Source organism: Hakea prostrata, chromosome 7 (genome assembly GCF_041222555.1).
Source record: "Hakea prostrata isolate BN-2017 chromosome 7, UWA_Hpros_2, whole genome shotgun sequence".
In the NCBI taxonomy this organism is placed as follows: domain Eukaryota; kingdom Viridiplantae; phylum Streptophyta; class Magnoliopsida; order Proteales; family Proteaceae; genus Hakea; species Hakea prostrata.
This window is the reverse complement of record NC_142606.1, coordinates 21,922,876-21,935,610: the sequence shown is the minus strand read 5'-3', so window position 1 is coordinate 21,935,610 and position 12,735 is coordinate 21,922,876. Positions and strand designations below refer to the sequence as shown.

At 39.5% G+C, this 12,735-nt stretch overlaps 1 protein-coding gene across 4 annotated transcripts; it reads left to right on the top strand.

The window, feature by feature from the left end:
- The first annotated feature begins 477 nt into the window (after positions 1-477).
- RRP4 (ribosomal RNA processing 4) lies at positions 478-10,373 on the top strand. 4 transcript variants are annotated; one of them, XM_089164475.1, is made up of 9 exons: positions 478-737; positions 820-976; positions 1,131-1,419; positions 1,517-1,618; positions 1,759-1,804; positions 4,456-4,545; positions 7,789-7,854; positions 9,061-9,129; positions 9,426-10,373. In XM_089164475.1, the coding sequence occupies exons 3-9, from the start codon at positions 1,256-1,258 to the stop codon at positions 9,885-9,887; spliced, it is 999 nt and encodes a 332-aa protein (XP_089020601.1). In that variant the 5' UTR covers positions 478-737; positions 820-976; positions 1,131-1,255; the 3' UTR covers positions 9,888-10,373. The 4 variants fall into 4 exon arrangements, with proteins under 4 accessions (XP_089020601.1, XP_089020600.1, XP_089020598.1 ...); XM_089164474.1 differs by having other exon boundaries at positions 1,128-1,419; XM_089164472.1 differs by having other exon boundaries at positions 820-1,020.
- Positions 10,374-12,735: the final 2,362 nt, after the last annotated feature.

Sequence of the window (12,735 nt, the reverse complement as noted above, 5' to 3'; positions counted from 1 at the left end):
AATTGCTCTTCAATTTTACTTTGGATCTCAATTTCAAGTCTCGGGTTCTCCTCAGAGGATGGTCCCCTTTGCACCTTTAGACGTCTGTCCTTCAAAGTAGCAATTTGAATTTGGATGTGTCCAAACTGATACGATACCTGATTTTGATATCGATACCGATACCTTACTTCTGGGCATAAATCCCCCTTTTTATAAATCTATCTCACTTTCAAAAACAAAAAGGACTTATCGGATCCCGTACAAACCGACCCGATTAAACCGTAGATTGAATCCGGTGGAATTGGCGAAGGACCTTGAAACCTAGGGATTTTTATTTGCGGCAGCAGCTGCCTGCTGCTGCCGACGGCCCAGATTTGGCCACATAATCAACAGTATATCAAACGGTTGTAAAAGAGAAAGGAAGGGTATATATGTAAATATAATAAATTATTATTTTATTAAAAGGTTAAAAGTTTTGAAATTTACAAAAATCACATGTAATCGATGGATGGTTTGGTTTCTTCTTAACCCTCTATACAGAATTTCAGATAGGAACGACCTTGAAAAAGGATTTTTAGAAAAGAAAACAACCCAGAAATTCTGGTTGTTTAAGACTTCTTTTAGGGTTGCTTGAACTAAATTTTCTCAAAATCAGCGAAGATGAGAATCGAAACATAAATATACAGATTCTGCAGGAGGACTCGTCGTGAATTCGAACGGAGAAGATGATCGCTTGCGTTGCCGTCGTAGGCCATCAGGTTTGCATCTCTTACTACCTCTCTTTCTCTCTTTTTATCGATACTCGGAATCTGATGTCGCTGCAAACAATTCGACGAGCAGAACAATTCGAGAGATTATCAAGACCCTCTTTCTTTTCTCAAAGATTCTATATGAAACCAGAGAGAGAGAACACCAAGGCAAATACAAAAAATCATTTGATAAAGTTTAGTTGGTTGGTGCCGTCTGCAAGTGGCGGTGGCGGTGGAACGATGAGCAGGTGAGGAGGCGGAACGCACAAAGGGTTTGGGAAACTTTTAAACTGTTAGATAAAATAATAACTTGTTATATTTACATATTTACCCTTCCTTTCTCTTTTACAACCGTTTGATATACTGTTGATTACATGACCAAATCTGGGCCGTCGGCAGCAGCTGCCTCCGAAACCTAGTCGGAAGCCCACACCAGCAGCGAGCACCAAAGTTGGAGAACATTTTCCGTTTCCCTCGCTAGAAGAGTTCGATTTGTGATATGTTGTGAGAAACAAAGAGGGAAAGAGATGAGCGTGTTGAGAGATTTGCAGCTTCCGCTTAATCAAACTCAGAAAATCAGAATACGCAGTGCTCTGGAACAGCTTCAAGAATTAGCTTCTAAAGTTACCTCCACTGCTTCTGTCACTGTCGCCGATACCATCCCTGTTAACCACGAAGACGGCGTCCTCAAGTGCCCTCTATAAACCCTACTTCCCCTTATCGCTTTCATTACCTTTGCGCTTTTTCAATTTCTTTAATCTAATCTTGAATTCGGTTTTTGGATTTAGGGGCCATGGAACTGCTGACCTTGACGGCGAAGTTGTTGCAACTCTATGCGGTGTAGTGGAGCGTGTTAACAAGCTGGTCTATGTCCGTGCTTTGCGGGCCAGGTAATTTTCTGCGTTAGAATCAGTTATCAGTCGGTCAGTGAGAGTACATCTTCAGTATTGCTCTTTTCCTTCTTTGTTTTGCATCCATATAAACTCTTGGAACCATAGGTTAATAAGGGTTACAAATGAAATTCTTATAGGTACAAGCCAGAAGTTGGAGATATCATCGTGGGACGTGTTACAGAAGTACGTTGGAAATGCCCTTCCTACTCCGAGCTCCAAGGAGTTCTTATACCTTCTTGATTTTGACGTCCTTAGCCTTTGTTTACTTTTAAAGCATTGAGTGAAGTATGATTTCCAATTCCTAATGCTCAGTCGGCTACTGTCCTTATGTTTCTCATAAACATTTTGAGTTAAAGGCAGTACAACTATGGCATATATCTTGATTGCCTCTGAGTTTTGTTGAAGTCACAGAATGTTAAATAACAGCTTGATTTTCTTGTTCATTTTCCTGTTAAGGTCTATTTCCCTGTGTGTATAAGAAGATGCATACCTTACTCAGAGATGAATTAAGAGGCAATATCCATTGTTTTCTTGGACCCTTCAGATGAATGTGATTGTAACTGGGCCGTAAATATAAGTCATCTTAAGCACCAAAATTTACTCGGGGAATGGACAAGCTTTGTAGCTGTGGATGGAAAATTTTCGTCGAGGGGTTAAGAAAAGAGAAACATATTTAACCTATCTTTTTGTAAGAGAACTGATTATATTTATAAACACCTGGTTCTCTATTTTATGTCATTCATATATTGTACTGGCATTGCTATTATTTTCATCCTGTGAACCTTTTTATCTTTTTCTAAATGAGTTTTGATGTAATTCAAAGAACATGTTTTTAAGGAATAAAGGAATGCCGTTGTCCCCATCAGCTAGTTAGAAGCTGTTTTTGTTAGTTTAGTCTGCAAAGGGCTCTTTGTGGGTTGGATAACTTTCTATTTATATTGTCACCATTGATTTAGGAGCTTCGGTATATTAGGATAAAGAAGCTTATTTACAATGATATTTGATGTGGATGTGGATTAGTCTTATGCAGCAGACCTAAGTTTCAGTGTGTAACAGACATTGGTTCTCTTAACACAAAAACTTGTTAGGCAGCTGATTATGAAACCTCGACTTCTGAAATAGGTTATTTCTGCTTATGGCCATCCTATAGATGACGTTATCCTTTTACTTCATAAGGACCTCAAGTTTTCAGCCTATAGTATGCATCCATGCCATATAAGTACCTTGTCTTCCACATATCTAGGCTAGTAGATTGAGAAGAACAGATGATCAGGAATGAAAGGATAGTAGTGGCTCCACTACAAGTGATGTAGGTTCCAAACCTACCCGAAGAAGAGTCCCATAGGCTGAAAGAAGTCCTAGGCCTGCTGCCAGCAGCATAAGATGCACAATTGACAGCAGGGGTAGTTTGGTCATTTTGACAGTCCTACTTGAGGCCTGCTGGAGTTTGTGAGGAGTCCAAACCTATTTAAGATATTATTTGAGTTAGTCTAGGTTGAGATAAGTTTAACTCCTATTTGAATTCTATTTTTATGTTAAATACTGCTAGGAGTCTTTACTAAGGCTGTAAATAGACAGCCTATACTTGTAAGTTGTAACAAAGGAGAGATTTGATGAATACAATTCTTGAGAGTTTTGTTGCAAGACGAATCAAGTTGTTGAGCATCTGGCTTTAGATTGAAGAAATTTTCCTTGTGCAGACTGCTGGTCTGCCTCCACTCCTTCAGTCCATCTCCATCGCATCTGCTAGACTTGGTAAGTAACACTTCATATTATTCTGTTCCACCTTCCCCCCATCTTGCCTTGCTGTTTCTTCATTATCTACCCCATTCGGCCATCCCTCTTCTTCCCCAAAACCCTAAAATTTCATATCCCTCAACCCCTCCATTAGAATTCCCCCTCCTTCTAGATCCACAACCCCTCACCTCCCATTAACACTCCATCCTAGTTCCTGCCCTATTTACCTTCTGAAAACTCTAAATTTGCAAACCCTAAAACTTAAAAACTTGAATCTGAAGAATAAGATTCATATTTCTGTTTTTGAAAAACTGTGAACGATAAGATTCAGACGTCTTTTTTTGAAAACCCTAGACCCATAACCCTAATTCAGACCCTTTACACCCATCCAACAGACCCAAAACCCCTAAACAGCCCCTGGATCCCTTAGCCGCAGGGTTTGTAAACCCTAATTAGACTGCTCATCATGAAAGATCTTAGGTTGTTGGTCCTAATCCCTTTGAGGCTACATCAACAAGTGTTGTATCCACATTTCTGTTGGGCACTTGCATGCATGCCACCTTTGACTTATCATGGACCAGTATTGTGAACTGTTTTTCTTATGAATTATTTTATGTTTTACTGCTCCAAAAAGCTTCATTATTTGAAATGTGGTGGTTTGCAAGTAAAAATACCATATATTCTTAACTAAATCATGCCTTCTATGTGCATATACATTTATGTGTTTGTGAAAGCTTTAGGATGTCTGTTTTTAACAGTAAGATCTTTGTTGAGTTACAATTATATTTAGTGCCTTTTTCTATATTTCTATTCGTTTTATTTGGTAAATGGAGGTTTGTTCGACTTAAGCTGGAGATGCAAAGAGCATCAGGGATAAAGAGATAACAGCAAGTAAGAACTGCACAGGCATAATGTTCTTAATAAGATGAATATGTTTTGCCTTTCATGAAAATTCAATCAAGATTATTGTTTTCATTAATTGATAGAAATGTGGAAGATAAGTTTTAACTTATCAATAAACTTTCCTGATATATACATCAATATAAATGGCTTTGCTGGATAATCTTATATTTGGATCTTGTCTAATTATTTTACAGGTTGCGCCAAAGCGTTGGAGACTAGAGATAAATTTTAGTCAAGATGCAGTCTTGATGCTTTCTTCGATGAACTTGCCTGATGGTATCCAAGTAAGAACATCAATATTTCCTGCTTTTTCCTTAAAACATGGCTATGATTATAACCTTTTGGAATGTCCAGTTCCTCATTCTTTTTTAGAGGATGGTTGCTTGAGCTGCGGTCTTGCATTATGGTGTTTGCAACTCAAAGTTACAGTTTCTGATTTTATCCATTCTGTAAAAGAAGTGTGTTCTTGTACCCATGCTTGCTTACAAATAGGAGTGAAACTAACTTGTCTCATTTTGTGCAATATGCTCTTCAAACTGAAAGATAACTGTTCGGTTTTTCTTACCTGCTAGAAAATTCCGTGAAAACCTTGGCCCTTAGTGGCTGAAGCATAAAACTTTGCTGGAGAGCAAAGAAATCACATCAAAACCATGAAACTGTAAATGTGAACTGCAAAGCCATGAAAACCTTGCTGTAAAACTGTTTGATCGTTGGATATGTCTATGAAACCCTAAACCTCAAACCATGGAATTTATCTAAGTATTAAACATCATCATCATTATCATCATCAAACCTTGTCCCAACTAAATGGGGTCGGCTACATGGATTATTGCCTTCCCTTAGCTCTATTTGAGGCCATACTAGATACAAGGCCTCAGTTATGCATATCCTTTCTCACCACTTCTCTTAAGGTTATCTTAGGTTTGCCCTTAGCTCTTGTATTTCCTTCAATCTGGATTATATCACGTCTCTGTACAGGGGCATTTACAGGCCTCTGTTGAAAATGGTTATGCCACCTCAGACGACTTTCTCGTAGCTTATCACTTATCAGAGCAACTCCCAGACCAACTCTTTGTAAGTATTAAACATATGAAATCTAAACACCGTTGTGAGATCATAGGAAAATTGAACCCCTTATTTGAAATACCAGTAAATCAAACTTTGTACTAAATGGGTAGGGGAAGTTAGAAAAAAGAAAAGAAAAAAAGCAACGACTTTATTTGAAGAGGTAAGACCAGTTATGAATAGAAGTAGCGGAGGCTGACAACTAGATAAAGGAAAAAGTTGCCATTAGTTGTAGGTCTTTCAGGGAGTCAGGCACATTGGGCTTCGGGGGACGGAGGGAAGGGGAGAGATGACACACTAAATTACCTTCCCCATTGAAATACTTAATGAACATTATGATGGGCAAAAATTAAGATTGATTTCTATTTTTAATCATTCTTTGGGTTTAAATATTCTGCCCATAGTGAAGACCAAAATTTGTCCATAACCTGACACAATAAAATGCTTGGGGCTCAATCCCAAATATATAACAATAAGTAGCCACAATCTTATTCATCCCAATGCACCCCACCTCCTGACACCCCCCCAACCCCCCCCCTCCCCCAAAAAAAAAAGAAGCCATGATTTCTTTTTTGTTTTGGATGAATAAATAAATTCATTACCAAGAAGATAAAAGTACAAGAGCACAAAGGGCAAAGCCCGAGCAACAAGAGCCACAGGGCGCAACAAATAAGCAGCCAAATAGGCAACAAATTTAGTAACCACTTAAAGAGCACAATGGTAAGCAAATAAGGGGTACAAAGCTGCGCCAAAATAAAGAATTTCTAGAAATGTGACATCATAAAATCAATGATGAAGACTTCGCTGATTTGGGTTGCCCATAATTGGTGCGGTAGCACCATCAACAACCTCACAATTGGGGACCGACAAAGGGTTAGGGACTGCAACTATGGTTTGGCTGGATAGGGGGTAGATGGAGTAGTGGAATGGGCTGGAGAGAAGGGTGGGTTAGAGAAGTGGGATAGGGACAAGAGGAAAAGAGGGGCTAGATGGCTGGGCAAGCAGGGTTGTTGAGGTTGGGATAAAAGGGTGGGGCTGGGCCAAAAGGAACCAGAAGGCGGGAGGACACTGGCCTGGGCTAGGCGAATGGGCCAGGCCCAACAGGAAAAGATGCAGGGAGGTGGAGAGGAGGGATTAGGGATAAAGAAGGGTGGGCTGGGCGAATGGGCTGAAGGAGTGGGTTCGCTATGGGGGTCCATAGGGGTGGGAATAGAGGGGCAAGTATGGGAGGAGAGAGGGAGATCTAACTGCAATTCGCAAAGTCAGAGTAGCAAAAAAGGAGGGGACTGGAGGGGGGGGGAGGCTTCGGGGGTGTCAGGGATTCCCATCCTGAAATAGACAGTAGCAAGATTAGCACAGTGGTCCAACAAGTTTCAAACCCTACTGTGACCTACCGGAGCGCTCGCCAGAGCAATGGCAGGTCGCTGCTGTCAAGGCTGGTAGATGGAGTGGGCACCAGTAGCGTGCCAAGCATCAGTTTGGCTGGGGAAGTAGCTCCAGACTTCACCATGATTTCTTAGTCATACCATAGGATATGTATTAAACTACAAGCCCTTTTCTGGTGAAGAAATGCGGTTGCGGCAGTTCTGTTTGGTTTCACCATTGAGATTGCAGGGCAACAGTTTCCAAGAAAGCCATATTTTATGAAATAAAATATTGATCACAAACTGCATGTGTTAGTGGTAGAGCACCCAAAAGTATGTATACATTTTAGAATAACTGTCCTTTTTTTGTTGGTTGGAATGGCATATTTGGGAGAACCAAAAGAACTAGGTTAGGCGGTTAGGCCTAAAGCTTAGGAGAACTTGTGAGGTCTTGTGCCTAATGTGACCTTTAGAGTTTAGAGCTATTTAGATCAAAGATCCATGAGGCAGCTTTCATCTAGCTGGACTGCAAGCAGAGTTTTGGGTGGTCGAACATGCCTCATTGGATTAGTTGGAAGAAGGCAAAGCAGTTCATGTGTAGAGAAATCCACAGGGGAGGTTAACGATAACCTGGGAGGAGCTATAATCTGGGTAGAAAACTCTATGGGCGGTGGATGGTATATGGTCTGAGGTATACTCATTGATTAATCCAGGCTTAACCCTGCATGATGATTAGCTGTTGGTGTGATGGGGACCTTTGAAGAGAGCAAGGAGCTTACAGGTGCCCTTGCAGTTGCCTGGGGTTTTTCTGAGCAAAAATGATTGTTACCATCAGTGAAGAGCTAGAATGTGCCATTGTCTTCTTCTTTCAATTATTGACTCTTATTCCTTCGACCCCATAAGATATATGAACCAGTGTACCGTCGGTTTGCACCGATTGCTATCACTCAAGGAACACCTTTTTCTTGTGTTGATAATTTGATAGGTATTGGAAAGCTGGTTTTTTAGCTCCTAGTTTTTCCCTTGATTAATTTGCATTGTATTTTAGAGCTTTGTAATGTTTTACTACCATCTCAAAACTTTTTTTTTTATTGCTAGAGGCGGCGAACTGCTATTGATGAGCTCAATATGCGCAGCATTTTTGAAGAGAATGATGTTGTATGCGTAAGTCCATTACATTCTTCTTTTGTCAATATAATTTGAAGCTTGAACATTAACTGTTTTTGAACAATGTGGAAAAACTTTGCTTTAATCTATTATAAAACTTGGATAACAAAAGTTTGAAATATTCATACCTTTGACATCTCAATCTGTACCCTGGCCAAAAATAGGTTTCTCAGACATCTCAGAAAATTTTCAAACTGCTTTATGCTAAACTTCTTGATAAGCACATGTTTGCAACTGTTGCAAAGAGGCCATTTAACTTTAACCTCACAACCATGCCTTCACCTTTCTATACCAATTGATTTTCTTGATTTCTTCATCGAGATTGGTACTGCAACAGCTGTCACTGCTGACTTGTCATTCAAGAAGGTTATTACTCTACTGGATTACCACCTAATCTCAGTGCTTCTGCTCAATACCCCCCCCCCCCCTTTTTCTCTCTATTTTATTCTTCTTAGTCCTGTAGTGTTCACCCCACTGCCTCTGTACAGTCTCACTATTGAATTTGTGGAGATAGGACTTGACATTCCCTTAACTCGTGATGTGCCAAAGCTCCAGGGCTGCATAAAATGACTTCTTCTGCCAAGTCCCAATCTGCAGCTTATATGAGCTGTAGCCCCAAGTTACCCAGCTGTATACAGATTGACAGAATGTGTCCGAGGAACTTGAATGTCTGGTCAGTGGAAAAAAAAAGTGACAAAATCCATTCTAGCAATTAAAGTTGCCAAGTGAAAAATTTTCCAATTAATGTTGCTGACAATTTCAAGTTATTGACAAAAACTTATTTGTTGAAAATTGTTATTAATTTTATTCCAAAAAATTGAAGTTACCAAAAGAACTTTTTTTAATTGATGCTGCAAACAATTTCAATTTATTGACCAAGAAAGGATTTCTTGACTTATTTCAAGCAATCCATGAAATTATGAAACTGAAATCTTCCCAAAGAGAGCCTTAGACCTAGCTTCTGGGAAAGGGCTGGTGAATCAATTGTCAATGACCCTTGGGAGTGTGGTTCTTATGGTTATGAACTAAGTTGTTGCAAACATTCTTTGGAGTGTCAATGTGTTCCAGGGAGATTCAGACCAAGTTAAGTTGGATTGGGACTAGTGTCTGATGTACAACAGGTGGACTAAATGCTGATAAGTGTGTGGGAGTTGTGGAACTTGTGTTCATATAAAATAAAATTCCTATTGTTTCTATTTTCAGGCTGAAGTCCGTGGTTTCCAGCATGATGGTAGTTTACACCTTCAAGCAAGAAGCCAAAAGTATGGAAAGGTATCACCTAATTAGGATTTATTATTCATTTGTGTACTGGCATGTATCTAGAAGACAACAGTTCCTGTCTCTAAAATTCTGCAAATAAAAAGCTTCTTTTGGAGTTTTATGAATCAAGTACAATTGAATTCCTTGATATATTTTAAGTTATGCTATAAGCATAATTCTGTTTATAATGCCTTTTCTCAGGCATAATTTGTCTACATGACAGTCTGATGATGTTTCATGTGAACCACATTGTTTAATTTCAATGCATGGTAGTTGTTCCTGATATTATGGCTCTAATTAATTTGCAGCTTGAGAGAGGACAACTGCTAACAGTCCCGCCTTATTTAGTGAAGAGACGTAAACAGCATTTCCATCACCTTGAAAGGATTGCAGTTGACTTGATTCTTGGGTGTAATGGATTCATCTGGGTTGGTGAGCATGTAGAAACCAGGGATAATATGGTGGAAGATCAAGAGACCAATCCTGAACAACAGAAGAGCAAGTTGAATAAAATACCCATGGGGCTTGAAGAACAAGAAAGGACATACACTGCCCAAGAGACAAGGCAGAGCATATGTCGGATAGCAAACGCAGTTCGGGTTTTGACCAGTTTGGGCTTTAGTCTGAATGTTGAATTAATCGTGGAAACAGTTGAATTGAGCATCTCCCAGAACATGGATATCCACGAGATGCTTGGAGCAGAGTTCTGTGTCCAGATTGCAGAGAGAGAAGTCGAGCGGCGAAGCTCATCGGGCAAAAAGAGAGGGTGATTGCTGGTTAAGAGTTTCACTTCTTGGATAATGTTTATCCCAAGATTGAGTAATTTTGTTTACTTAATTTTTACGAAATGTGTATGGAAAATTATTCTCAAGAAAAGCTGTGCATTATGTTTTTGCTGATTTTGAGGGCACAGTGAAACCACCTTGATGTGAAAGAGTATGGATGTACACTTCAGAGTAACACTAGAGATGTTTGATGATTGCATTTCTGGTAATTGTCTTTTCCCTTTTCTTTATGAGTGGGGAAGGGGAGGGGTGTAGAAATTAAGAGCTCACTTGCAAATTTAATTCCAGATAGAGTAAGATTTTTAGCTGAATATCCTTTCATTGGTGGTAAAGAGGAATCACCTCACCATGGCTATTGATACCATTGCATTTGCAAGGGAGGAATAATTTGGATCTTGTACAATTGGGATCTGGGAGTTATATGACATGGTTGTGCAATCCTATGGCCACACCAACATTCCCTACTATAGGAGAGGTAGAGGAAGTCTTAGTCCTAAGGTAACTTTCAAATTTGAATTTGAATTCAAGTAAGAGAACTTTCAAACCTAAAATGGTATGTCGCTGAACATCATTACTAGTTAAATTTGATTTTAATGTTGAAATTCAAGGGTTTTGGATGCAAAATAAAGGTTAACTACAACCAAATTTTTAGGATTTACAGCTAGTGAAACAACCATTTGAGTTTGCAGTCACACAAAAGAAGAATTTTCTTTATATCTTTTAGGGTTTGGAAATTCACTTCCTTCTATTTAATTTCCATGTAACCCAACGTAACCTTTTCTTCCTACATGAATATCTCAAACTAGGGCTTGGTTGTATTTCTTCACCACGGGCCCAACCAATTCCTTTTTTTGTTCTTGAACAGTTAAAGCTAAGAGACCTGGACGACAAAAGATTAATTACAGTATTCCTGGTTGCGTTCAGTGATTCAACAAAACCGACTCCAAGTAGACACAGAAGGGATTGCGATTTATGACCTGTCTGCATAACAAATGCTTGACATAATGCCCATATGAAGAAGGATCAAGAATATAACTAAAAGGTAAAGAAAGCTTATGTCGACTATGATGTGGTACTTTATGAATGAGTTGATGAACTGTCGCTCTCCATGGTTCACAACATCACAAGCCTCAGAAAGATGAGAGGTATTCAGGTTTGGGACCAGCAACCAACTTGAGTAGATATAATTTCCACTTATCATGCTTGTAGTAGAAACACCACTACAGCGACGGATGGACTAACAATGATCTTATCATAAACAGCCCCACATACATACTAAGTGATACTTAGGGTGTGTAGGAATCCAGATTCTGAACTTTCCCCAACCCCAACAGAATATTTTCTGAGTGCCCACTGCTTGCTTTTCTGTATAATTAACTTTCTTGTTAGGGACATAATCATCAAGTTCCTTCCCAATCTTACTAGGTGTTTTATGACCTTTCATATGCACAACGGGGACAACGAAGAATTCGAGCAAAAGACACTTACAACAGTAAAGAATTTATTGTGTTTTATAAAAAATGCCTATGTACACCAAAGAGAAAGAGGTTCCACTATTACATTCAAAAGATCTCATTATTCACATTCGTTGCGAAGTGCTACCCTTTATTTGTCTTGTTTTCTACTTCCATTGCTATCTTTTGCAGTGAGAATGGTGCGAAAAACTAAGTTCCTCCCCCAGTTCTGCATAATTGAAAATGTTTAAGGTAACTGGAGACCGCAAACCAAAGCCATTAGCAAATAAAAATTCTTGTCGACGTTAGAATTAGTGCAGTTGCAACTTTCATGGACGTGAAACCCTCCCACACATATATTAAACTTGCGTTGTAATCATTTCTAGTTGCTGCCAATGAGATACTACTTTGGTGCCTTTAAGCTTACACATAAAAAGCAGCAGTAGAAGAGTTCCAATGTCCACATAACTACATTCTGTCTGGGTGAGTGTTTGAAAAGCCTAATTAATCGCTTTTTATTCGTAGTTCCTTCATTGGGAAAGCAGAATGCAGAGAAAGGTCTTTAAATTATTGGATACATGAGAAGAGCATCGAGAGAGAGGGGGGAAGGAAAGTGGTGGTGCGCCCTGCTTCTCTGAATTGTGTTTTGTCTCTGCAATCAATGGAGATGAGTCACAAGTTGTGGAAAGTTGCTTATTAAACTAATCCTACTTTAGGAGGACAAAGAGGGTTTGGAGCAGAGGGGACATGATGGCCTCCATGTTGAGTGTTCATCTCTAGCAACTATTCGTTGTTTCTGAGTTTCAAAAAATTGGGACAAAAGGCGAGAATGAATCTCTTGGAAGTCTCAAAATTCTCTTTGCCTCTTCCACAGTGCTGACCCTACAGCTACAGGGCTAGCTACATTACTATTACTATATGCACCAAGTCACCAACCCTTGGTGCCCATTCTAGCAATCCTCTTAAACACACTCATAAACACTCAAAAGGGGACAGAATATATAAAAATGATATGATCATGGATGGGTGTGTAGCAAGGAGCTGGGTATGAGCAGTGAGGGATATGATGATGGAGATCTCTTGTGAGCTACGAGAGAGCCAAGGAGGAATGATGTATGAGGGATGGCATGCATATTAAGACACGTAGAATGATGCCTGTGTGGACATCGAGAGATTTGGACAGAGAGAAATAACTCATGCCCTCCTCTTCTCTCATTTCTTCGTTCCTTCTCATGGTGAGAGAGAGAGAGAGAGAGAGAGAGAGAGATCTAGAGAGAGAATCAGTATAAAATATAGTAGCTACTCTTAATAGTCACTCAGAAGCACGAGGAATGGTGTGGATATGGAGTGTCATACTGTCAAGCAGGAACAAGGGAGAA

Coding starts and splice junctions, on each gene's coding strand:
- RRP4 (XM_089164475.1), top strand. CDS start 1,256: ATGAGCGTGTTGAGAGATTTGCAGCTTCCGCTTAATCAAACTCAGAAA. Junction 4,546..7,788: donor ACTTGCCTGATGGTATCCAA/GTAAGAACATCA, acceptor TTTTATTGCTAG/AGGCGGCGAACTGCTATTGA. Junction 7,855..9,060: donor AAGAGAATGATGTTGTATGC/GTAAGTCCATTA, acceptor TTCTATTTTCAG/GCTGAAGTCCGTGGTTTCCA.